Source organism: Pelophylax lessonae (genome assembly GCF_965119305.1).
Source record: "Pelophylax lessonae genome assembly, chromosome: 1".
NCBI classification, from domain to species: domain Eukaryota; kingdom Metazoa; phylum Chordata; class Amphibia; order Anura; family Ranidae; genus Pelophylax; species Pelophylax lessonae.
The window spans coordinates 210,283,851-210,311,353 of NC_138768.1; the positions used below are offsets into that span (position 1 = coordinate 210,283,851).

Consider the following 27,503-nt stretch of genomic DNA (forward strand, 5'->3'; position numbering starts at 1 on the left):
ATGAAGTGCAGAGATCGTCCCTTCGCCTACAGATTGCATCGCACCACATGACAGGTCAGAGGCAGGGAATCCAGCCTTGCTGCACTGTCACATCTGCCAGGGTGCCAGGAGAAAAGAAAAGCACATATTCAAGCATGCTCTTCGAAATCTCCTCCGGATGCTGCAAGGCATGCCTGGACTGTAGTTAATCATGCAATAACAATACCCGCAGGAGAAGGCTTTCTATCCCTGAAGCGTAGTAAAGCAGAGGAAGTGCCGGGAAGCCGGGGAGGCCACTAACCCTTCTTATACTTATTCAGACAGCCGGTGTTGCAGAAGGAACGAGCGGATGGTGACTCCCAGCAGCCCCTGCCCTTCATTCCCACAGGAAGCTCTCCGGCTGCAGTAAATGCTTCACGTCAACATTAAGATGGAGAAGAAGCAATGAGGGGAAAAAAAATAATAGAAAAGAATGGAGAGAAATGAATCTGTGAACACAGCTGTCTTAGTGCTTCAGTTCTTAGGTGCATCACTGCACTGCGAGCTCCTGTACCACTGTAAGGACTCCAGCCACATGCTCCTATCATTGCAGCACAGCCATAGAAGTTAACGGGAATCACCCAAGCCTGTTACCAGAATGCATCAGGGCTCCCTTCAACGCTCATAGAAACACTTAACTCCTTCACATCTTATAGAGGAGAAATGGGGACAAGGGGATACATCTCTATGAAGGACAAACATGTGCTTTTATATAACTAGCTAGCCAAATAATCAATACACTAAACAAAATAAAAAAGCGCCAAAAAATGTTATATTATACATACACATACATACACAGTATAAATATATATATATATATATATATATATATATATATATAAAAATATACACTGTATATATATATATATATACACACACATACATACACACACACCACAGATTTTTTTCTGGGGAATAATATATATATATAAATATTTATTACACACACATGATATACATATATATATATATATATATATATTTATACTGTGTATGTATGTGTATATATAATATAACATTTTTTTGGCGCTTTTTTATTTTGTTTAGTGTATTGATTATTTGGCTAGCATATTTATATATATATTTGGCTACACATATATATATATATATATATATATATATATATATATATATATATATATATATATACACACACACACGCGTGTGGTATAAAATAACCAATAGCCATGCTACTAGTATTGCACTGCCATAGCTAGAAAAGTGATAACTATAGACGAGCTGGAAACAGTGGACATAATATATATCAATACAGGAAGGATGGGGGATTTTTTTTGTTTTTTTTAAGGTTCCAGTCACATTTTGGGTTGTGTTAAGGCAATGCATTATTATACATTAATGCATATCAGCACACAGTAAAATCGTCATGACCCTCTTTTTTTTTTTTTTTTAACCACTTTACCCCCGCTCACTTTGCTGCTACTGCAGCAAAGTGGCTCATTCCTGTCCAGCGACGTAGACCTACGTTGCTGGACTCCGCCCCTCGTGGGCGGCGCGCTCACGGCGGGAGTCGGGCCAGGGGAGGAGCAGCGGCGATCACTGCTGCTCTTACCCGATCGTCGGGGAATCAAGTCTGGAGATCCTCCCGCTGTGTGTAAACACAGCGGGCGGATCTCTGAAGTGACAGGCAGGGTCAGATTGCAGGGTTCAGCATAGTTGAACCCTCGATCTGTCCTTATGTCACACAGTCACCTCCCCCCCCCCACACGTCAGTAAGCACCAGGCATACATTAACCCCTGCCTCTCCAATAAAATTAACCCCTTCCTTGCCAGTGTCATTTTTACAGTAACAGTGCATATATATAGCACTGATTACTGCAGTAATGTCACTGGTACCCCCAAAAGTGTCAAAAATGTCAGTCAAGGGTCCGATCTGTCCGCCGCAATGTCGCAGTCCCGCAAAAAAATCGCAGATCGCCGCCATTACGCGTTAAAAAAAAAACACCAAAAATGACAGAAATTTTTCCCTTTGTTAGTAAACGCAATAACTTTTGCGCAAACCAATCAAAATACGCTTATTGTGATTTTTTTACCAAACATAGGTAGCAGAAAACAAATTGGCCAAAAATTTAAAAAAAAAATAGATTTTTACATTTTTTTGGGGGGGAATTTCATATAAAAAAATGTGAAAAATATTGTTATTTTTTCAAAATAAACGCTCTTTTTTTGTTTATAGCGCAAAAAGTAAAAATCGCACAGGTGATCAAATACCACCAAAAGAAAGCTCTGTTTGTGGGGAAAAAAAGGACATAAATTTCGTTTGGGTACAGCGTTGCACGACCGCGCAATTGTCAGTTAAAGTCGCACAGCGCCGAATCGCAAAAAGTGGCCTGGACGTAAGACAGCAAAATCCTCCGGTGGTAAAGTGGTTAAAGAGGTTTTTTTTTTTTTTTTGCCACATGCACAAGGTGAATACAATTTACAAACATACAAATACATATACCAGGTATACTGTATACTCTTCAATGCAAGACAGGCAGTCTATGCATGAATCCTTAAATATCTGCATGTATGACCCTCTTTTCTAATGTAGCACACCACCACATTACTCATTGCTGTTGGTAACACATGGCATGCCATACAAATTGAAGGGCAACGCAGTAATGTGTTTGAGTTGTGGTATCATTTTAAAATGCTAATTTACCCCATGCTACTATAATGCATCAGTGTAAATGGGCCCTTAATCATTTCTTTACTGCACAGATTTTAAAATGATGGTCAGATTGTTCAGATGATACTAAAAACACACTTCAGGTTTAACCAAGTCATATGACTGCCACAACAAAATGTATTTACAGGCAATAAATCAAAAACAATTTAAGAAAAAAATGAAGCTGCGGGCACAGGTGCCCAAATTCCTTTATTTCTTCAGGAACACGCCAATAATTGTATCTAAATTCTTTTTCACCAAGGTAGAGAGCGTTGCTAGCTATCACCTTTGTATTGGCAGGAATAACTCCTCGTCATGCAAAGAAAACTTTACCACTTCCTCTCACTCAAAGGGTTCTTTCCCTTCCAGACTTTAGATGATATTACTGGGCAGCTGTTTCAGTTACTGTACCATGATGGTTCTCCCAGCCGAGGTACAATCCAGCTGTCACCTTAGAGGTGACCATTGTGGGGTCTAATGCTACTCATAGTAATTTGGTCTTCCGTGGCCTACGTGCAAACCCTGTACTCACTTGCCTGATGAGAACCACCATCACGATTTTGGAGTCACAGTACCGTACACCCCTGTCAGTTTCCCCACACATGCCATTATGGGCCAATCCCACTTTACCTCATTTATGGGCTTTGCTAGATCCACTTTCAGGGACAAATCAGGACCAAATGTTTGCCTGAATTCAGACCTGAAACGGACCCCTGTGCAATTCGCTCAACAGCTGCCACACAGATGTGTGAACCGGCTCCATTGAGAGCCGGGCACACTCTCCTGTTATGCTAATTGGATGCGGGGAAACCCGCATCTAATTCGCACTAGTGATTCGATCTTCCTAACTGTATGTTGTTTAGATATCTGCAACTCAGACATGCTGTGCTATCACAGTTCCCTAGTCCCATCATCCCTGAATCTGACTACCTTGAAAGGATATATACCTCTAGAGCAAAGGGGAAACCTTTATCCTCCATTTTCCTCCAACTCACCTCTGTACACTCGGCCAATTGCACAGACTTTTCCAGAAGTGGAATCAGAGGATCACTGGGATGGCCCAGTAAGTGATTTACAACTTATATGAATATCTACTAAGGACAGGTTTATTTAAATAAAACTTTTTCATAGGGCCTATTATACCCCTTATCGCTTAGCCAACATGTACCCCTCAGATAGCCCATGTGGTCGATGTCATCCTACTGAAGGCATCTTCTTTCATGCAGTTTGAATCTGCCCCATACTCTGTTCTTTTTAGGAAGCAGTAGCAAGTGTGTTTACATGTGATCAGCTGTGACTGGATCATGTAAGTGTTGGGCTGTGGCGCTGCTCTGTATGCACTATAGAGATCAAAAATCCCAATGCCCGCTAATTAAATCAAACATGTGCAGCATATGCAAAGTTTGTGCAAAATCTGCTCCTGTTGTGTAAAAATAATGTATTGTAAATTATCGTGCTATCATAGCAAAGGGTTAATTCAAAAGTTTGTGCAAAAATAAATTTATGTGCAAAAACCGCCAAAAGTGTAAGTACTGCAATCAGTGAAGCCTCCTTAAAGTGAGCTTCCAATTACACTCAAATTATAAATAATTCCCACATATAACATAAAATGGTCTGTGGTAGATAAACCTTCTTAACAAATAAACACACATGAAGTCCAGTATTCTGTGCTTGATAAACAGTTCATAAGTGATGTGCAGTGTCATTTAAATTTCACTCTCCCCATGACCTTGCTGATCCTTATGGTGCCATCTGTGAAGGGACGTTAAGTGGTGCTGTTACAATCAGGGTAGTGCCACGACATGCAGTGAGCCCAATACTTCCATTCATGCCCCCTTACTGATATCACACTCACCAGATGCATTTCCCCTTGCAACAGATGCATCCTGCTTTAGTAATTATGTCTGGCTTGTATACCACATCCACGGCCTCTACGTTCAGATGTCTTTCCCCTTACAACAGGGGTATCCAGCTTTAGCAATTATATCTTGTATACCACATCCACGGCCTCTAAAATTAGATGTCTTTCCCCTTACAACAGGGGTATCCCGCTTTAGCAATTATATCTGGCTTGTATACCACATCCACGGCTTCTACAATCAGATCGATGTCTTTCCCCTTACAACAGGGGTATCCCGCTTTAGCAAATATATCTGGCTTGTATACCGCATCCCCAGCTTCTCCTTGCTTTCTCCCGTGTTCTCAGAGGTACATGAAAGAAACAGCCCCCATAGTGTAAAACCGCGTAGCACCCTCCTAGATAGGTGCTAGTGAGAGAGTATAGTTTTTGGCTCTGTCAGAGGAGCAGCAGGGAAATCTATGTTGCTTTCCGCCTACCAGAGAGCAGGATCTGTGAGTTAGGTCTGCTCAGTGTGCTCAGTATGTGATTCATTGGGTCTAGATATTGTTTTTACATTGGTCCAATAGGGAGGCATATTGGACAGTGGGAGGAAACCGGACCAATGAGTACACAGGCCTTGATACAGTCCCAGTGATTGGTAGAGACTGACTGTCTCAGTGCATTATGTGATACTGTATAAAAGCCAGGCGCACATGTGCTGTGGGGTCTTTGGCTGGTGAGCAGAGTCTCGGAGGGAGGGTGGCAGCTGCCTCCTCCTCTGTAGCAGTGGCACGTGGTCACAGGCAGTCGGCCTGGGGACCCGAGGAAAAGAACTGAACCCAGAGGTCCAGGAGAACTGACTGGAGGGGTAGAGACACTGGGGACCCTCGAAAAACAGTATCGTGTCTAGGGGCCTGACCTGAGGGGGGCCACCCCGGTGTAGAATAGTCAGAGGACAGGTGTCAGTCTGTGGAGTGAAAGGGGATACTAGGCAGGAATCCTGAAGATAATCTACCCAATTAAGTCTTCTGTACAGAGACGTAACCTAAATTCATCTAGTAGCAAGGTGAATCCCATTCCTATTTAACATAAAACACCAAAAACAACTACATACTCCTGGAGTGATCATTGACTAAGCCAAGAAGTAAATAGGAGTTAATCTGTGAATGCCAGTGTTGCTAACGGTAACCCAGGGGGACCCAAGAGTGTATTATCCAGCAGTCCTCAAGGGGGCAGTTCTACAACCGTATAGGTATGTTTATTGATAAAATAGTACATTTAGCTGCTGCTATTCACATGCCCTAGTCATTCCAGCCACAAGAATCCTCTGATTCCTACCACTGCAGTCCGGTGGCTGCATGTAACCGGCTGTGTGAATATGGCCTACGTTTACCTATAAAAAATTCAAAATAAGCACAGGAACATTACTTACACCTTTAGTGTGATGTTCCTTGTGCTTTGGTCTGCTAGTTCACTTGTAGCCTTCCTCCTCCCTGACGCCAACTAACCTTCTCATGCAAGGGGGATTCATACAACTGAGAAGCTGTGACAGGAACTCATCAAGAGTACCCGACTAAACTCACCCTTTCGACCCAGCACCTCAATTTACGGAAGCCATACTCAGGGCTGCTGTTAGAAATCACGGGGCCCCGTACATGCCTACCTAGCAGGGCCCCCCAAATATGTCAAGACAATATTTTCACAAAAAATACACTAAAATCATTATTAGCAGACACAAGCAGAATAGAGAACCTGTGTGAATTAGCCCCTTTTTATTTGTTTTTTTACATTTAAAAAAATAAATTATATATATATATATTTTTTTTTTTTTTAAATGTTAAAGATGTTTATAACTAATTTATTTTAATTTTTTTAGAATTATTTATTACAATGTTTAATTTTTTTTTTTTTTTTACAATTATAATTTTTTTTAAATGTTAAATATGTTTACAGCTATTTTATTTACATTTTTTTAGAATAATTTATTAAAATGTTTCATTATAATTTTTTTTTTTTTTTACAATTTGTTATTTTTCTTACAGAACAGGGAATCCTTCAACACTGCAGAGGGGAGGGGGGGGGGCGGCGGCACAGTGAAAGGGGGGCACACAAGGAGGGGGTGGGATCAGAAGCAGGCAGAACAGGGAGGGGGATCGGTGTCAGAGAAGCAATTACAGGAATAATGCCCTGTGTCTGTGTCTCTCCCCACAGCAGCTGAAAGCTGGCAGGAGGGGGAGAAACGGGCTTTAGGCTGCTGCAGAGAGCCGCACAGGGCTTCCTTCTGTAATTGCCCCTCTGCCCGACCCCACTGATTCCCCATACTGTTGGGGCCCCCCTGTGTGCCCAGACCCCCCTACAGGAGGACTGGTGCCCCCCCCCCCCCATCAGTGACCCTGCCAGTACTACAGCTTCTATGAATGAAGCAAGATCTATGAACAAGTCATGTGTTTACTAGACCTCTGACTGAGAACTTCCAGAGCTGCTGGAAGCTTATGAGAGCACTAAGGATCCCACAGATCTCATGTCTACAGGAGGTTTTAGAATCAGATCCTATAGGCTTGCCGTTGTATGCACTAAAACAGCCTATAGGGCAATTTAGAAGATATACCCAATCACTGTTCTTTTCTGTGCCTGCAGACTTCTGTTGCTTGAGGGGGATCATATCATACATGCATATCTGACCATTCTCATAGGTTTATGGCTGGCTAAAAAGCAGTCACTTCCCAGGTTCCAGGTATTGATATACATTCGATGAATATTGCAGAAGAAGAGAAACAATCTGCAATTGTAGAACATTGCACATAATAGATCACCTATAGGGAAGTGCCTTGGCTGAGTTTGTTTCATGCTTTTGTTGTCTTTTGAACGCTTGCTCTCATATCATGCCTTATTATCATATGGCCTAATTTAGGTGTGTATCCATGCATCCCAAATATATTTGGAGTACAGTGATACACAAAAAAAAACATATTTTTCACATATACAGATTTGTAGATAACAATCAATCATTCGCAGCTCTGAAATTATTACATCACTGAAAGCAATTTTTAAATGCAAACAGTGTAAGTATCTGAATTTGAACTGGAAGTCCCTGTACTGTGCAGTCCCTGTACAGCAGGGCTGGCCTGTGAAAGGAAGAAGCAGTAGCACAAGAAGCCAACCAGTTCATGGGCTGACAAAAAGTATGCGGATAGAAGGAGAAGGCAGAGTGATAGAAGAATAATCACACTGGTGGGCTGCTGAGACAAATCCAGGATGACCTATTCTCAGAGGAAAAATGTTGACTGATGCTGGCCAATCGACTGAGGACATCTAGTGGTGGAAAATCTTCCTGCAGTGAAAAATCTTTGATTGAAGGTAATTGCAGCAAAGGATGGTTTTGTTTTTTTACCTTTTAATTATTCATTTATTATTATCTTATTATTTTTTGGCTAGGAGTTTTACTGTCATAGTTTTCAATTAGAATAAAAAGGCAATTGTGCAGTGAAAGTAACTGTAAGGGCTAGTTTACACTAGAATTGCTATCTGAAGAGTGATCCACATTACATGCGACAGTGGGGATAATTTTTGCCGCGGCATATGTACACAACCTTCCACTGCCTTTGCAGCTGAAGGGGAAATGGTTGGGGGCAGTAAAACTACGGATCAATTATGGGGTTATTTTTTTTTTTCTTTACTGCCCCAAATCACTAGTGTAAAAAAAAAGGCCTAAAAAGCAAATAAAGGTGTCCTATGTGCTGCATTAAAGTTCATTTATTAGGGACCTATAGATCCCCATAAAATGTGGGTATGAAGGCTGCATTTTCTTAAAAGCAGTTATCTTCTGTTCTGACTGCTGTAAAAAGTGTAGCAACATCAGAAGTAATGGGGTGAAGTGATTGTAATGGAGACAAGAATCTTTCCTATTCAGTTAACTTGCATATAATTTGTTTAATCAGATTTTAATGTGCATTATGGGGCAGATAGAAGTTCATTGAAATGCAATAAAAAGCATTTGCAGTGCACTAAATGTGAATGCAGTATGCTATGTATCCTGCATTATCCTTTTATTCTTCAGGCAAGAACATGCAAATTGCATGCAAAAAAAGGCAGCAAAATGAAACCTGACAGCAAGAATTTTTACAATGCTGTGTAAATACAGCCTCATAACTGCAGCCTAACAATGACGTGGGAGTGCATACTGTACAGCATTACTTTTAGGATCAGTTTTATAAATATATGTATACAAAAAATGAATACCTGACTTAATATTCTGTACAGCAGCACTCAGACATGGAGTGAAAGGGGCAGCATTTTAAAGCCAATACACTACTGACAAGGAACATGCTGAAAAAAAGAGCTTATCAGTCTCTTGCTGCTCCTTCACTGTCCAATCACAGTTAGGGGTGGGGAAAATAACAACTTGTTTTTATTAACTTCTATACAGAAATGTTGGATCATCAGGCTGGCTATGGACAGACAGAACAGATAAAAATATACAAGCTTTGGCACATGTAACAGCTTTTGTTTATGTATTTGAAGGGTGCTTTTTAGAAGGCTTACCTGAAATTTAGATTTAAGCAGAACTCTGTGTGCCTCTGTCTCAAATTTATTTTTACTGATCAAGTTGGTAGTTATAATGGTTTTCTGCTTTCATTGCAAAAACAAAACACTCCGTAAGTCCCTAGAATTAGTACTGTATCCACTTGAGTTCCAGAAGGTTTTATCCCCTTCACCACCAGGTCACTTTTTACTATTCAGCACTGTGCTACTTTTACTAGCAATTACAACAATGTACAATGTAAATTTATATCATTATTTCACACAGAGTTTTCTTTTGGTGACATTTGATCACTGTGATGAACACCCATTTGCTGGGACGTTCATCACGGGTTACTGGAGGAGTGTGGAGGCCAGCCTCCTGCCCACGGACTATGGCCCTGGCTTGTAGGGGAGCGCGGCTCTGGTTGGGGGTGTATGCTGGGGGAGCCTTGGAGTACTGTTACTTTGAATTCAAGTCACCCCAAGCGTCACAGACTTTGGGCCTAAGCTGCAAAGGACTTCACACCATGAGAGACTAAACAGATACTAATGACATAAGACTTAGTTTTGGTATACTGGGGGGATGTGTATTGACAGTATAATAAGGTGTGTTGAAGGTGGAGATGTGCAGTCTGGGAGCCTATGTCTTCTGCTTTCATCTGTTTGGAGGTGAGGTGTGTTCAAGCTTCTAGGAATGTGTATTCGGCTATGTTTTGGGCTTGTTGTATGTTGAATTAATTATGATAATGTTGCAATGTCATTCACCTGTGTCTGTCCAGATGGCCAGGTATGTTAATTACTGGATATATATTGCAAGTGAGTTGGTGAATAAAGTGTCATTTGTTTTACCCTTCATCGAGCTTCGGCTGATGTTTGGGGGGGAATTGAGGGGCCAGGTCACTGCATCACGTGAGATTCTGGGGACTTAAGACAGAAATACTTGGTCCAAGTATTGGGGATCTGTTACAATCACCACTGGGTTTTTATTTTTGATTATATAAACGAAAGAAAAGAAAAATATATTTCTTACTTTCTGCTATGAAATGCATCCAATAACAATTTAAAAATGGAATTTCTTCATAAATTTTGGCCAAAATGTATTCTGCTATATGTCTTTGGTAAAAAGAAAAAAAACCAATAAGTGTATATTAACCACTTGCCGACGGCCCGCCGCCTTTTTACTGCGGCAGGGCAGCTCGGCTGCGTCCAGTCACATAGTACTACATGACTGAGTGCATGTGGTTTCGGGGGGGGGGGGGGGGGCGCGGCAGCGATTGCCGCTGTCCTCCCGCGATAGTCCGAGAAACCGAGAGAAGGCCCGTCTGCTTTGTTTACATCTTCTGTCAGACAGGTGAAACTCCGATCTCTCTATGCCTGTTACAGAACCCCCCACACAGTCAGCAAGCACATTAGGCATACATTTAACCCCTTTGATCACCCCCAGTATTAACCCCTTCCCTGCCAGTGTCATTTATACAGTAACAGTGCATATTATTTAGCACTGTTTACTGTATTAGTGTCACTGGTCCCCAAAAAGTGTAAAAAATGTGAGTTAGGGGTCCGGTCTGTCCGCCGCAATGTCGCAGTCCCAACTAATAAAAAAAAATGAATAAATAAAAAGTCCAAAAACCTATCCCGTAGTTTGTAAACGCTATAACTTTTGCGCAAACCAATTAAAATACGCTTTTTGGGATTTTTTTTTACCAAAAATTTGTAGCAGAATACAAATTGGCCTAAACTGATAAAGTTAAATTTAAAAAAAAAATTTTATTGGGAATGTTTTAGAGCAGAAAGTAAAAAAGATGGCGTTTATTTCAAAATTGTCGCTCTTTTTTTGTTTATAGTGCAAAATCTAAAAATCGCAGAGGTGACCAAATACCACCAAAAGAAAGCTCTATTTGTGGGGAAAAAAGGACATCAATTGTATTTGGGTAAAGCGTCGCACGGCCGTGCAATTTTCCATTAAATAACACAGTGCCGAATCACAACAAATGGCCTGGTCATTAAGGGGGTAAAACCTTCTGGGGCTGAAGTGGTTAATTGGTTTCTGTGAAAGTTATAGCGCCTACAGATGATGGTGTATATATACTGGATTTTTTTTTTTACTAGTAATGACGATGATCACAGACTTAGAGTGGGACTGTGATAGTGCAGCGGGCAATCTGACATGGGGGGTACTGACTAACTGCCACTGACATCTTTAGTGACACTAATACAGTGATAGTACTATACACTGTTACGGTACTAATGACTAATGGGAAGGGGTTAACATCTAGGGTGATCAAGGGGTTAAATGTGTGCCTAACAATGTGTAATGTGTGTAATATGTGCTGCTTTTTAATAAGTTCTCTTTGTTTGTCTTTGCTTTGCAGGGATAAGAAACAGAGAGATCAGTCTCTCTATACAGAGCCCTCTGTTGACTATCAACACAGGGCTCTTGGCTGTGATTGGACACAGCTGATCAGTTGATCATTAACCATTGGCTGGGACCTGCTGACTTAGTCCCCTGTGTTCAATCACCGCAGAGCCAGAGGCGGACTGGCCCGGGGGGAAAGGAGGCATTCTCCCCCCAGGCCGCTGTAATTCCCATTAAAAAGGCCGCTCTGCCGCCAGCTGGAACTGCGCATGTGCAGTTCCGGAGCTGGCCGAGTCTACTGTTCGGCCGGTGTCAGAGAGGAGCAGCCAGGAACGCTCGTGCTGCGAGTTTCTTTGTGTCCTGTGACAGGGAGTCACAGGGCTGAGTCTGTGTTCCATACACTGCACACACAGCACAGCCCCCTCCAGAAAAGCTCTGCCTCCTCCCGCCCCTCTCTCAATGTGCCCGCCCACACTCGGGGAAGCCTGTGTGTCCGAGGTCTGTGAAGAGGATTGTGTGGGCGGGAAGTTTGAACTGACAGCCAGTCAGCCACATCGTAAGCCTGAAGCCGTGCATTGCATTCAAGTAAGTGAGCTGTGACCGATCTCTCCCCCCCCCTCCTCCTGCTCTCTCCCAAATCCCTCTCCCTTCTCCTATTTCCTTATCTGGAGCTTAGGAGTTCTATTTCACCAGCCTGTGCAGTATCTGCTCCTGTGTAGTGTGATTTGGCTGCAGTGCTGCTGGTGTCCCCACAGTCTTCCTGCATGTTTCCCCCAGTCTCATAGACTTCTAGTAGGCTGTACATTTAACTGCTTGCTTACCAGCCACCACAGTTTTTCTCTATTACACGAAACGACATACCTGTATGTTGTTTAGTGTAATAGACAGCAGGGGCATGTGCCGATTGGCCAGAGAGGAAGCCAATCAGCAGGTACGGCGGACGCAATGTCCGCCGGCAACCTGCGATTGCCCCCCCCCCCATGCAGACAGAACTGCGGGCTGCCTATGTAAACAAGGCAGTATGCCATTCTGTCAGTAATGAACACTGGGATCTTGTGTTCCTGCTATTTAGGAACACAGGTCTCTGTGTTCATCTAGTGAGTCCATCCCCCACACAGGTAGAAAGCACACCCTAGGGACACGCTTAACCCTTTGATTGCCCCTGGTGTTACCCCTTCCCTGCCAGTGTCTTTATTACAGTAACAGTGCATATTTATAGCACTGATTACTGCAGTAATGTCACTGGTCCCCCCAAAAATGTCAGTCAGGGGTCCGATCTGTCCACTGCAATGTCGCAGTCCCGCAAAAAAAAATCACAGATTGCCGCCATTACTAGTAAAAAAAACTAAAAGAAATACAAATTACAAATCTATCCCCTTGTAGATGCGATAACTTTTTGCGCAAACCAATCAAAAACATATAGCAGAATACATATTGGCCTAAAATGATGAAAAAATTTAGATTTTTTTAATTTTTTTTATTGGGAATGTTTTACAGCAGAAAGTAAAAAATATTGTTGTTTTTTTGCAGAATGGTCGCTCTTTTTTGTGTGTTTATAACGCAAAAAAAAAAAAAAAACCTGCACAGGTGATCAAATACCACCAAAAGAAAGCTTTGTTTTGTGGGGGGAAGGACATAAATTTTATTTGGGGACTGCACAATTGTCAGGTAAAGTAGCACAGTGCCATATCGCAAAAAAATGGCCTGGTCCTTAAGGGGGTAAAACTGTCTTTAAGTGGTTAAAATGAACAAAAAGAGCTGCAACTTTGATGCACTTTCTAAAAAGAACAGCAGGAAAAACGCACAACCTAAAATAAATCTATGGGACTGCAGCTAAGGAAAACTGAGTACACCAGCACTGCAGCCAAACTACAGCGCACCGTGCCCAAAGGATTGTATGCATTTGCAGCAGGCACTGCCACTCCACTGAAGAGAACCATGCTCGGGTCACTTTTCAGAGGCATTTGGCAGTCAGTGAGGAGGGGATATCACATTTCCTCACTGCCTGTTTTAACCTCCTAAATGTTAATCTCCCCAGGCAATGACGTAGTTCACTTCCAACTCACACCTTATTGCCATCATTTTCTGTAGGTATTAGATGTGCTCTTGCCCTATTTTGTGCACATATAATACATAAAGAGAGTTCTGGATATAAAGTGGAGTTCAAAGTGACATTTTACACCTAATTGGAGCACATAACAGAAGATTTGGGGATTTTCTTAAAGGGGTTGTAAAGGTTCCAATTGTTAATAAAAACCTACTGGCTCCTTCATCGGGTGCCACCATAGAGAGACGTGGGGGTACACCTTGCCGGCGCGTTCCCAAGTCCCACTGCTGCATCCATTGACACAGACTCGGCCCCGCCCCCCGCTCCCATGTCACTGGTTTTGATTGACAGCAGCGGGAGCCAATGGTTTCAGTCAATGGCTATCAATCTATCCAATGAGGACAGAAACAGCCGCTGGAGCCACTGGGCTTGTGCACATCACTGGATTGGCTCAGAAAAAGGAGAGGCTCTGGGGCAACTGCAGCAAACAAGGGTTTCACCTTATTGCATAGAATGTGTAAGGCAGCTGGTCCGACAGAAGCTGGCTTTTTGGCCGGCCTCTGTCAGACGAGCATACTGCAAAACCAGCAGCCAACAAGCTCCCGATCAGCGGGCGCTCTCCTCCAATGGGTGAGAGCGCTGACCGGAGTGATCTGGCGGGGGGTGGGCTGTCCTCCTGTCGGAACACAAATGAACATCAGGGGTGATCACTGTACTAACAATGGATAGTTAGTACAGTGGCTGTGGCTCTGATAGGAGCTGACAAATTATTTTAGTTCAACTTGCTGGGTTGAATGAAAAAAACGATGTAGCTCCGCAGGAGGGAAGAGACCCAGAGGTCGAAGCTGCAGCAGGCTAATTGCCACCTAATCAGTGAGGTAAGGTCCTCACTATTATTTGTTTGCTTTATAATGTCTGGGATGGGAGCCGAGTCGCTGCACAATGGGCCTCTGGGTTGTATTTGCCCCCTGGGCCAAAAGTTGCCAGTCCTCCCCTGCGCAGAGCTGACAGGTAGAGGTGCGCCCATGAACCCAGAAGAAAGCCATGACATATAGGTATGTTACAGTGGCTGTATGAGTCGGCCTGTCACAGTATTATGTACTGCGGCGGGTCAGCAAGCGTGTATAGATCACCTATACAATCTAATAGCGAACAACTCCTGAGGCTCCAGCAGAATGGGCCATTGTCCGCTTTCTTCAGGTCTGTCTAAGTTTTAAACAGTTTGGCTGGAATTGGGCTTTTGCCTTGTAACTCCTTAACATCTGGAGGGCTACAAGTTGCAATTTAGACAACATACTGTATATGAACAGTTTTTCTTGGTATGATGTTCAAAAAGGGTTATCTTCCTCCTTTGGCTTTATGTGTACACATAATAACATCAGTTTACTTGGATCACTGTACATGCATGAAGATATGTTTGCATGTGTTTACTCTAGTTAAAGTAACACAAAAAACTCTAGTATATTTTAGATATGGATTTTAACTCAAAAATTGACCTTTCTACTGCTTTCAGCCTCTTCCAAATGCCTTCTTTTTTGCTGCTGTGGTCTGACTTCCTGTTAGAGGGTGGCTACGTTCATTCTCCATGGTCCCACTGTATGTAGGAACATAGCCACCCTTTCTTGCTCACTCCTGAGATGGACTGGGAACTATGGAATGTGTAGCCTACATAGACTAGTGCACATGACTGACTTCCTGTTAGAGGGTGGCTACGTTCATTCTCCATGGTCCCACTGTATTTTAGGAATGTAGCCACGCTCTCTTGCTCACTCCTGAGATGGACTAGGATCTATGGAATGTGTAGCCTACATAGACTAGTGCACATGACTGACTTCCTGTTAGAGGGTGGCTACGTTCATTCTCCATGGCCCCACTGTATGAAGGAACATAGCCACAATCTCTTGCTCACTCCTGAGATGGACTAGGATCTATGGAATGTGTAGCTTACATAGATGAGTGCACATGACTGACTTCCTGTTAGAGGGTGGCTACGTTAATTCTCCATGGTCCCACTGTATGTAGGAATGTAGCCACCCTCTCTTGCTCACTCCTGAGATGGACTAGGATCTATGGAATGTGTAGCTTACATAGACGAGTGCACATGACTGACTTCCTGTTAGAGGGTGGCTACGTTCATTCTCCATGGTCCCACTGTATGTAGGAACATAGCCACCCTCGCTTGCTCACTCCTGAGATGGACTAGGAACTATGGAATGTGTAGCCTACATAGACCAGTGCAAATGACTGAATTCCTCTTAGAGGGTGGCTATGTTCATTCTCCATGGTCCCACTGTATGTAGGAATGTAGCCACCCTCTCTTGCTCACTCCTGAGATGGACTAGGATCTATGGAATGTGTAGCCTACATAGACCAGTGCAAATGACTGAATTCCTCTTAGAGGGTGGCTACGTTCATTCTCCATGGTCCCACTGTATGTAGGAATGTAGCCATCCTCTCTTGCTCACTCCTGAGATGGACTAGGATCTATGGAATGTGTAGCCTACATAGACGAGTGCACATGACTGACTTCCTGTTAGCGGGTGGCTACGTTCATTCTCCATGGTCCCACTGTATGTAGGAACATAGCCACCCTCTCTTGCTCACTCCTGAGAGTGACTAGCAACTATGGAATGTGTAGCTTACATAGACCAGTGCACATGACTGACTTCCTGTTAGAGGGTGGCTACGTTCATTCTCCATGGTCCCACTGTAAGTAGGAACGTAGCCACCCTCTCTTGCTCACTCCTGAGATGGACTAGGAACTATGGAATGTGTAGCTTACATAGACCAGTGCACATGACTGACTTCCTGTTAGAGGGTGGCTACATTCATTCTCCATGGTCGGTCCCATTGTAAGAAGGAACATAGCCACCCTTTCTAGCTCACTCCTGAGATGGACTAGGAACTATGGAATGTGTAGGCTACATAGACCAGTGCACATGACTGCAATTTGTGTGCATTTCTCGTTCTAAGGCCCCTTTTACACTTGTGTGGCCTAAAAGTCGTGCGATTTTGCCTGAACTTGAAGCAATGCCTGAGTAATATTGAGGTCTATGGACCTCAAAACACATAAAAGTTGGACCAAAGTAGTGCAGGGACTACTATGAAGTCCCTGGGACTTGAAGATGCACAGATATGAATGGTATTGATTGGAAATTATGGCGTACGACTTGTCATGCGACTTTGCATTCCCAAGTCGCAGCACAATTCGCACAAGTGTGAAAGGGGCCTTAAGAAACATCAGTTTAGGGGGGGGGGAAGCAGATGTTGAAGAGCTCACAATAGAGACACTACAATGGGGCAGAAAAACACAAATAAAATAGACTACGGGGCCATTAGGTAGTGGATGTGTGTAGATTATTTTTGGAGGATAAGGATATCATGTAGTGTCATTTTAACATGTTTCCCATGAACAGTGTCACCAAAATGCAAGCAGTTGCTTCCATTTACAAAATTTGTAAATTGGTTGTCTGCAGAAGCATGAAATTGATGACCAAGTGACCTGTACAATGTTCTAAAATTACACTCATTTCAGTACACATCATATTAACCTTGTTTGAGCTGCTAGCTGAAATGAGGGCCAACAGGCAGAATTTTACTATTCTTTAAGCGTTTTTCACAGAAAGCATCCGACCACGCATGGCACTAGAATGCCTGAATATATCCTGGTAAATAACAATGAGTTATTAATATGCTGTAGAGATGTACGGACTGATAAAGCTATATGCATCCAGGGAACAATTGGGAGAGTAAAATATAGAAAATCAGGTCATTCCCATAGCAATGCCTCTATGAAATCATCCAATAGAGAAAATAACTGCTTCACAAACCCAGCACGTTAATGCAGACCATCAAAAGCAGCAGATACTGTTAGATAAGTGAGAGAAACCAGATGATCAATACTGAAATGCCAATGACGAATATCTGCAGGACGAACTAGGAAAGATCCAATACGCAAACAACAGAGGTAATACAAAAATGTGATTATGTCATTATATTCTGTTCCCTTTCTTGGTTGATAAAACTGCCAAGTCTTAAAGCCTGGTACACACTGAGTTTTTTCCATTCAACCCAGCGGGGTTAAGCTGAGAGCGCTGATCGGGAGCTGGTCGGCTGCTGATTTTCCAGCATGCTCGTCCAACAGAAGCCAGCTCCTATACACATGGGCCAAATGTCAGCCGTTTGTTATTGAACCAGCCGATGTTGCCCGGGATTTGGCCTGTGTGTACTAACTCCTTCCCTGCCAGTGTCATTTTTACAGTAAAAGTGCATATTATTTAGCACTGATTACTGTATTAATGTCACTGGTCCCCAAAAAGTGTCACTTATTGTCAGATTTGTCAGTTGCAATGTCGCAGTCCCGCTAGAAATCACTAATCACCGCCATTACTAATTATAACATCAAAATGTTTTTTTAAAAAAAGCCAAAAAATCTATCCCATAGTTTGTAAACACTATAACTTTTTCGTAAACCAATTAATATACGCTTTTTGGGATTTTTTTTTTTTACCAAAAATATGTAGCAGAATACAAAACTGATAAAATAATTCGATTTTGTAAATTTTTTTATTGGGAATGCTTTATAGCAGAAAGTAAAAAATATTGTGTTTTTTTCAAAATGGTCGCTCTTTTTTTGTTTATAGCGCAAAATCTAAAAACCGCAGAGGTGATCAAATACCACCAAAAGAACACTCTATTTTTGGGGGGAAAAAGGACATCAGTTTTATTTGGGTACAGCGTTGCATGACCATGCAATCGTTAGTTAAAATAACACAGTGCCGAATCGGAAAAAAAATGGCCTGGTCATTAAGGGGGTAAAAACTTCCGGAGCTGAAGTGGTTAATGAGTGAAATAAGTATTTGACCCCTTTGCAAAACATGACTTAGTACTTGGTGGCAAAACCCTTGCTGGTAATCACAGAGGTCAGATGTTTCTTGTAGTTGGCCAGCAGGTTTGCACATATCTCACGAGGGATTTTTTTGTCCACTCCTCTTTGCAGATCCTCTCAAAAGTCATTAAGGTTTTGAGGCTGACATTTGGTAATTCGAACATTCAGCTCACTCCACATATTTTATATGGAATTAAGGTCTGGAGACTGGCTAGGCCACTCCAGGACCTAAGGTTGCTTTTTCTTGAGCCACCCCTTTGTTGCCTTGGCCATGTGTTTTTGGGTCATTGTCATGCTGGAATACCCATCCACGACCCATTTTTAATGCCCCGGCTGAGGGAAGGAGATTCTCTCCCAAGATTTGATGGTGCATGGCCCCTTTGGTTCGATGAAAATTGTCCTGTCCCTTTAGCAGAAAAACACCCCCAAAGCATAATGTTTCCACCTCCATGTTTGATGATGGGGTTGGTGTTCTCGGGGTCATAGGCAGCATTCCTCCTCCCCCAAATACGGCAAGTTGAGTTGATGCCAAAGAGCTCAATTTTGGTCTCATCTAACCACAACACTTTCATCCAGTTCTCCTCTGAATCATTTAGATGTTCATTAGCAAACTTCAGGCAGACCTGTACATGTGCTTTCTTGAGCAGAGGGACCCAGCAGACGCTGCAGGATTTCAGTCCTTCATGGTGTAGTGTGCTACCGACTGTTTTCTTGGGGACTATGGTCCCAGCTGCCTTGAGATCATTGACAAGATTCTCCTGTGTAGTTCTGGGCTGATTCCTCACTGTTCTCATTATCATTGAGATCTTGCATAGAGCCCCAGACCGAGGGAGATTGACAGTTATTTTGTGTTTCTTCCATTTGCGAATAATCGCACCAACTGTTGTCACCCTCTCACCAAGCTGCTTAGTGATGGTCTTGTAGCCCATTCCAGCCTTGTGTAGGTCTACAATCTTGTCCCTGACATCCTTGGAAGGCTCTTTGATTGCTTCTGTGGACAGGTGTCTTTTACACAGGAAACAAGCTGAGATTAGGAGCACTCCCTTAAAGGGTGCTCCTAATCTCAGCTCGTTACCTGTATAAAAGACACCTGGGAGACAGAAATCTTCCTGATATGTAGGGCTTTTTTTCAGCTGGAACTTGCTGGAACTCAGTTCCGCTACCTCTGGCCTAGTCCCTCAGCTCCCTGCTCACCACTATGACTCATAAACACAGAGGTCTGGCTTCCTGTGTTTTCCAAGTGCAGTATGGGGACAAAGGAAATGCTGGTGCCTGGGGTGCAGTGCGAATGTTGACACCCCCACTGGATGATCTCCCTGCAAGTGAGAGAAAAAGTCATCTACAGTGTGAGGGGAGGTACTACATAAGAAGAGGGGTAAAAGTGAAATGTGGACGGGATGCAGAACTAAGCAGCTGTGGAAGAAGGCTGAACTCTGTACTCTGTGTGTAATGCACCCCTAAACTCTGTATGCAGCACACTCCTGAACTCTGCACTGTATATGTAGCACACCCCCGAACTCTGCACGTAGCACACCCCTGAACTCTGCACTCTGTGTGTAACCTCACCGAACTCTGCACTCTGTACATATTGCAACCCTAGTATTTGATGCCCATTTAAGACCCTGTTAGTGAAATTTTGACCAGTTTTGGGAGGGAGTTTTGTGGGGGGGGGGGGGGGTTGTGGTTGAGTTCCTGCACCTTTTTCTGAGAAAAAAAGCCCTGCTGATATGTACCTGCCATACCATGTACTTGTATGAAAAAGTGTGCTGTTCTCTTTGTATTCCTTCCTTTATGTGAAATCCCTGGTGTTCCTACCAGTTCCTCTGCTTTCCTATTCAAAAATGACCACACTAAGCAGGAGAGCACACGGTGGTCAGTTCTCTAACTATGCTGGGAACTCTCCTCCAATGATCAGACTTGTCCTGACACACCCCCGCTGGACAGCTATTTATTGGGAAGCTCAGTGTACTGCTGCTTTTCCTCCCCCAGCTCTTATGCAGTTGAGAACAGAGGGAAATTGATGACTTATAAAAAAGGGTAAATATAATGTTTTTTTTATAGCTAAACAAAAATGTTTTCCTTTCATTTCTATTTTAAACTGAATAGGTTGTTTTGCAAGGTGATCGTTTACAATCACTTTAACTCCAATTCACTTGTTTCATTGAGTGGCCCAATAATGGGGTTGAATTGCACAGAACCATCATGCAGGCTTGCCAACCATCGGTAAATTTACGGACAGTTTCTAAAATCCGAGATTTTTACATTTGTCTGTGAATGCCTATAACAAACATGTAGACTGACCATCCAAAATGGACATTCACGGACAAATATAAAAATCATAGATTTTAGAAACTGTCCATGAATTTGACAGTTGGTAACCTTGTGTCTTCATCATGTCACCTGCCATCTTCCATTAACACACTGTTGTCAGCGAAGAAAGTTCCCTCCCAACAGCGGCAGCAGCTGCTTATTGACATGGAGGAATCGAAGATGTGCAATCAAGTGCCAGGTCCATAGAGCATTCAAATAAAAGGAATTTACATTGGGATTTTTTTACAAAGAGTATACATAATGTATACCAGCAGGGGTAGACATTTAAACCATAGTTATTTCAGCCTTTCCTTCTACTTTAGGTATTAAAAATCTGCAAACAAATAAACAATTGGCAGCAGGAATACCAAATGAAGCATTTGGATGGCATTTTGTGAACACAAACATTTCCCATCCTCGAAGGTCATTTACAATCTCATAACTTCCCATTCTAAATTAAATATTTCAGACATAATCTCTTCATTGATTGCACTCCAGGATTCTACAAGCAAATGTAGATATCCCATGTGTATTAAAAATTCTACGCTGTATCCCCTCCCCCACACCCACCTCTTCTAAACCTCATCACATATTCCAAAATCTAATAATAATCCTACACTCATATCAATGCAGCCAAGACCTTCTGGTGGCTAACTAGGAGATACTATGTGCTAGCTCTTCATTATTAGTTCTTCATAGCTTAAAGAGGGCCTAGCACCAGGCATATAGCATGCAAGCAACTTTCACCCAGGATTCACACATTGTTTTTCACTTGAATCCAATTAGAGAAAAAAGTCTGAATTGTGAAAACAATTAAAAATTAGGCCCCATGGCGTGTATTACCTCCCAAAGAAATTAACGTATATTCCCTGACAACCTCTGTTTTCCTCCAATAAGGATTGAGCCATCTTTGTTCAGGTATTATTCAGGGTCTTCATCTACTTCCTGGACAGAGATGCAGGCTCAGAGATGGCACAATCGCTAATTTTAAAAAATAAATGCAAAAGAAGGGCAGAATATAGTAATGAACTGCGGCTTACGCAAATGTGTGCAAACGAAACCTTCTGTTTTTAATGTAAATTATTAGGCAGGACCTGTTTTGCAGGCTGACTAGTAAGTGTGCTGGAAAATATTTTGTTTGTAATGAGCGTTGCATGTGCATCTTACTGCAAAGCTTAGCTATAGGTTGGGGTGGTTGCCACTTTTTTGTACAGTTGGTTGAATTGTGTGTGGAGATGCAATGGATGCCTTCGCTGTCATTGCGCTCTTGCTGGGTATCACGTGCATCCCTGTGCCTTTAAGGAGGAGTGGGCTCCCTCCAGGCACACCTGCCGTTAATTTTATTCACTGCTATATGTGTTCCTATGTGGGAGACTCTGAAAATTATAGCGTTAGGGCCGCAGGAGGAGGAGCCATGACTTGGGAACTCCTTCTGTTTTTAATGTAAATTGTTAGACAAGGATATTTTGGTTGTTTTGCAGGCTGGCTGGTAAGTGTGCTGGGAAATATTTTGTTTGTTTGTGATTTGCATTGCCCTTCCATGTGCACCTTACTGCAAAGGCTAGTTATAGGCTTAGGTGGTTGCCGTTTTTATGAACAGAATGCAGTAAGGTCCCCTCAGCATCTCAGCAAGGGGGATCCTAGACTGATCACCTGCTGAGTTCCATCAGAACAAAAACAGATGCCACATATGTGACAACAGAGTCTGTTCTGAATAAAATGGACCCATGTAGTCCTTATGTATAGCAGGATGTAAGTGGACGTGCGTTTGCCTATATCTGACCACATATTTTTCAGTAATCAAAAGCGGACCTGAATGCCACTTTTTTCCTTTCGGTCTGACAAACCTGAAATGGATCTGGCTGTGAAGTTTTAACTGAAGCGTCACACATTTTAAACAGCCAATGTTCATATATGTTATTACTGTATACTGTATTGAATGTCTAATGGAAATTTGCCATTATTATATGCTTTGGCAGACAAACAAGATTATAAATAAAGTTATCTATACTATTATATTTACCTACACCATACTTACTGTTCATACATTTGGCAAAGACCCCAAAATTCCACATTCATTTGTAATTCACCAACTATACACTAGCACCTAAATAAAAATAACATATTTCATACCATTAAACATAAGAAAAATGGCTGCCCTACAATATGGTAATAAAATAACTTAATTGTCATAAATGTCAAAGCAAAGAAAAAGACTTGTTCTGTCAAAAACATCGCTGTTCACTTCTTAGACTATATGATAAGGATCATGCTAACACATAATCTTGCAAGATATCAAGATGATTAATCAGCTGCTAATAGACCAGTCACCAATACCCCTACTACTGCAACAGTAAATTTAATTTGCCATGCAAAGGATGTGCAGATCTCCTCCGGCTAAGGAAAATTATAATAATGAGACGGTAGTTGTAGATGCATGAACACATCTACGAAGCATTAAGCTGTTTTTCTCAAGAGCCATTCCCATACACAATACCTGGCCGAGCGTCATGGGTTAACCTCTTCCTAGCCAGTTGATTTAGGAGCCATTTCATAACACTATCTATAAAGCTTTATCAGCAGCTTGTTCCAGGATGTTAATTTCACTATAATACAGAATCCCTGTACCATAATAAAGCAAGAAGTAAGCAGTTAGAAATGCATACACACCCATTGATTCTCCGGTACCCATTCATGGTCACTGACCTTGGCAGGTGATGGAGAAAGGTAGTGCTTTGTGGTAAGGTATAAGGCACAGATGACCGATGAAGTTCAGGCACATTATTCCCCAGAAAGACGTCCAAAAACGACATGTTCTTTTCCACCTCTCTCTTGCTGACTGGAAACTGCTTAGTCAACAGAGCTGACCAGTGCTAGAACAGTTTTCTCCATCCCTTCAGGCTGCCATCAGCCATCTCAACATAAATCCTTCAGACTGACAATACCATCTAATCAGTCATTGCACAGCATCGCATCAGGCTAACTTTAAAATATACTAATACTGAGATATCACTATATACACAAAAAAAAGTTTTAACACTTTATTGTTTCACATTGAAAATAAAGTTTCTGGTGCCATTAAATGTATATATTATGGGACTCATATTGTCTTACTGGAACTATGAACTGTAAATAAGAAATGGAATGGTTGTATAGAACAGTAAATTAGAATTGGAATTGTTCTATATAACAGTAAATAGGAATTGGAATTGTTCTATATAACAGTAAACAGGAATTGGAATCGTTCTATATAACAGTAAATAGGAACTGGAATTGTTGTATGGAACAGTATAGAAGGATCGGAACTGTATAGAACAGTACATAGGAATTTGAATTGTCAGATATAACAGAAATAGGAATTGGAATTGTTCCATAATACTGTAAATAGGAATTGGAATTGCTCTGTAAAAGTGAATTTTAATTGCTGTATAAAACAGCATTAAAAAAATCACAACTGTATATAACAGTAAATAAGAATCAAAATTGTTTGATAGAACAGTAAATAGGAATTGGAATGGTTGTACAAAACAGCATTTAACAATCGGAATTGTATAGAACAGTAAATAAGAATTGGAATGGTTGTATAGAACAGTATATAACACAACAGAACTGTATAGAACAGTAAAAAAGAATTTGAATGGTAGTATATAAAAATATATAAGAATCAGAATTTTCTAGAACAGTAAATAAGAATGGGAATGGTTGTATATAACAGTATATATTACAACATAACTGTACAGAACAGTAAATAACAATTGGATTGGTTGTATATAACAGTATATAAGAATCAGAATTGTCTAGAACAGTAAACAAGGTTTGGAATGTTTGTATTACAGTATATAAAATTCAGAATTGTCTAAAAGAGTAAATAAGTATTGGACAGGTTGTATAGAACCGGTTACCCCAGAATGCCAGTATACCAATCAGAAGTATGGACTGATACTAAACAAACACTCTGCAATAGCACTGACCGCCTGTGCGACCCTTTGTCTCAGTCCTTGCTCATCCAAGCTCACCCAAAGACTGAAGACCAGTGAAATTCAGGTTCTGCTCTGCTTTGTTCAGGTGTTTCTCCAGACAAGTCACATTACCTGCTTTAGGGCTATAATATAAGCTCCAGGCATGCCTCCCCCAGCCATCACAATCACAAAGACAAGGAAAGTGCCTTACTTGTACCCTGACGCTGTCTTTCCACAAGGACAGAGGAGAATCACATTGTGCTGTGCTCTAAGAGGATGACTCTTGTCAGAAATAAGGACAAGTTCCCAATCCTTTCCCTGGTGTACTCAGAATTCCTGAGGAGAGATTGCGAGTCGTGCGTCCAGTCCCAGCTGGTGCTGGGCGACTGCCAACTTCAATACAAAAGCCTTATAAAGCGTGTGTCGTGTACAACAGCTCAACAGAGCCACCCTCAGTCTACAGCGAGATGATTTCCTTCCTTCCTTCCTCATTACTCATTACTATGGATGAGGTAACACCTCTCACACAGCAACGTGTGTGCGTGCTTCCAAGGAATACACAGGCGTCCATGTCCTCTGCTTATCAACTACATGTTAATTAGTGTCATTAGGATTCTTGCAGTTCAATGAGTTACTGGATACAAATGAAGATAACATGGATTATTGAAGAAACATAAAAGCAATCTGCTTTATACTGGGGTATCCATAGCCTGAGTTAGGGACAGAGACTGGGGGATTATTAATTAGTCTGTGTCTCTGCTTTCAGGAGTTATATTCAGCACCATGGACAGGGCTTACAGCTAATGCATACTATGGAGACATGTCACCTCATTGTTTACCGCCATTATTTCAGATGAACACAGAGCAACTCCAAACAGGTCATCAGCTGCAAACGCTTTCTAGGAAATCTTGTATAAATGCAAAAACTCCATATAAAATTAGAATAAAAACTTCAAACCTTTCAACACTTTACCAAAATAAAAATTATATATACTGTATTTTCTGGCGTATAAGACTACTTTTGAACCTCAAAAAAATCCCCCAAAAATGGGGGGTCGTCTTATACGCCGAGTATAATATCTCCAAGGTAACCTAAGTATAAGTATTACCGGTAGATAAAAATTGGGGGGGTCGTCTTATACGCCGAGTATAATATCTCCAAGGTAACCTAAGTATAAGTATTACCGGGAGATAAAAATTAGGGGGGTCGTCTTATACGCCCAGTCGTCTTATACGCCGAGTATAATATCTCCAAGGTAACCTAAGTATAAGTATTACCGGTAGATAAAAATTAGGGGGGTCATCTTATACGCCCAGTCGTCTTATACGCCGGAAAATACGTATATATATATATATATATATATATATATATATATATATTCCACTCTCCCTGCAATCCTATAAAATGACTATATTATAAACCAACTAAAATCAGCGCAGACAAAAATAGTGAATGAGTAATATCAATAAAATCTATTGCTAGTGGAACACTAGAGGATATTTTACATCACCCCGAAATAAAAACATAAGTACATAAAAAGTGCAGTGCACAGGTCACCACTTTTACCTTAGACTTCACACCTGCACAGTACCTCTTACATCATACCTCTCTACCCAAGAAAGATTACAATAGATCACTAGCTATGTATATGGTGAACGCGGCAAGACTCTGCATCCCGGTACTCTGGCGCTCTACTAATTATCCGACCATTGGAGAGTGCTTTATTAGGCTAGTTAAGATAGAGGAAATGGAAGAACTCATCCACATCTCACAGGAACGCATGCATACATTCACGACAACTTGGTCGCCTTGGACCCACTTTAACCCCTTCCTCACCAGGCCCTATTTTGCGATTCGGCACTGCGTTACTTTAACGGACAATTGCGCGGTCGTGCAACGCTGTACCCAAACAAAATTTACGTCCTTTTTTTCCCACAAATAGAGCTTTCTTTTGGGGGTATTTAATCACTTGTGCGATTTTTAATTTTTGCAATATAAACAAAAAAGTACGACAATTTTGAAAAAAAAACAATATTTTTCACATTCTGCTATATAACATCCCCCCCCCCCCCCTCCCCCAATGTAAAAATCTAAATTTTTTAACATTTTAGGCCAATTTGTTTTTTGCTACATATTTTTGGTAAAAAAAAATCGCAATAAGCGTATTTTGATTGGTTTGCACATAAGTTATCGCGTTTACTAACTACGGGAAAGATTTATGTCATTTCTAATTTTTTTTTTTTTTTACTAGTAATGGCGGCGATCTGCAATTTTTTGCATGACTGCGACATAGCGACGGACAGTTTGAACCCCTAACTGACATTTTTTACACTTTTGGGGGAACCAGTAACATTACTACAGTAATCAGTGCTAAAAATATGCACTGTTACTGTAGTAACTGTAATAATGACACTGGCAGAGAAGGGGTTAACACTGTTGGTGATCAAGGGGTTAAACGAATGCCTCATGCTTACTGACCTGTGTGGGGGAGGGGGGGGGTTCTGTGACAGAGACAGAGATCGCAGGTTCATCTATGCTGAATCCTGTGATCTCCTCCTGTCTGTCACTGAGAAGACCCGCCTTTGTTTACATAAGCAGGCAGGTCTTCTCAAAGATTCCCCGATGATCGGGAAAGGTAGGCGGCAATTTCCGCCTCTCCTCCTCTGGCCCGACTCCCGCTGTGTCTAAACACAGCCGGAGTGCGCAAACAAAAAAAACAGCCTTTGAAATATAGAGAAAAAAATATATATTATCAGTAAACAATTTTAAATCATTATACAAACATATATTTGAAATCAAACCTTTATTTATTTTTTTGATAATAACATAGTGTGGGTGGATTTCTGCAGTCACAGGCTGTGTCACGCCCCTCCAGCCTGTGCCTTAGAATAACAG

At 41.7% G+C, this 27,503-nt stretch overlaps 1 protein-coding gene across 2 annotated transcripts in view; it reads right to left on the reverse strand.

Moving 5' to 3' along the window:
• The window catches only part of OSBP2 (oxysterol binding protein 2), a 426,310-nt gene that overhangs the window by 263,095 nt on the left and 135,712 nt on the right, over positions 1-27,503 (reverse strand). Inside the window, exon 1 of one of the 2 annotated variants that reach the window (XM_082273352.1) lies at positions 23,355-23,482. The exons of the other annotated variant lie outside the window; for it this stretch is intronic. Coding sequence (XP_082129478.1) covers positions 23,355-23,430 — 76 coding nt within the window. The 5' untranslated portion in view covers positions 23,431-23,482. Of the gene's footprint in view, positions 1-23,354; positions 23,483-27,503 lie in introns of those variants that run through there. 2 annotated transcript variants of the gene reach the window in all.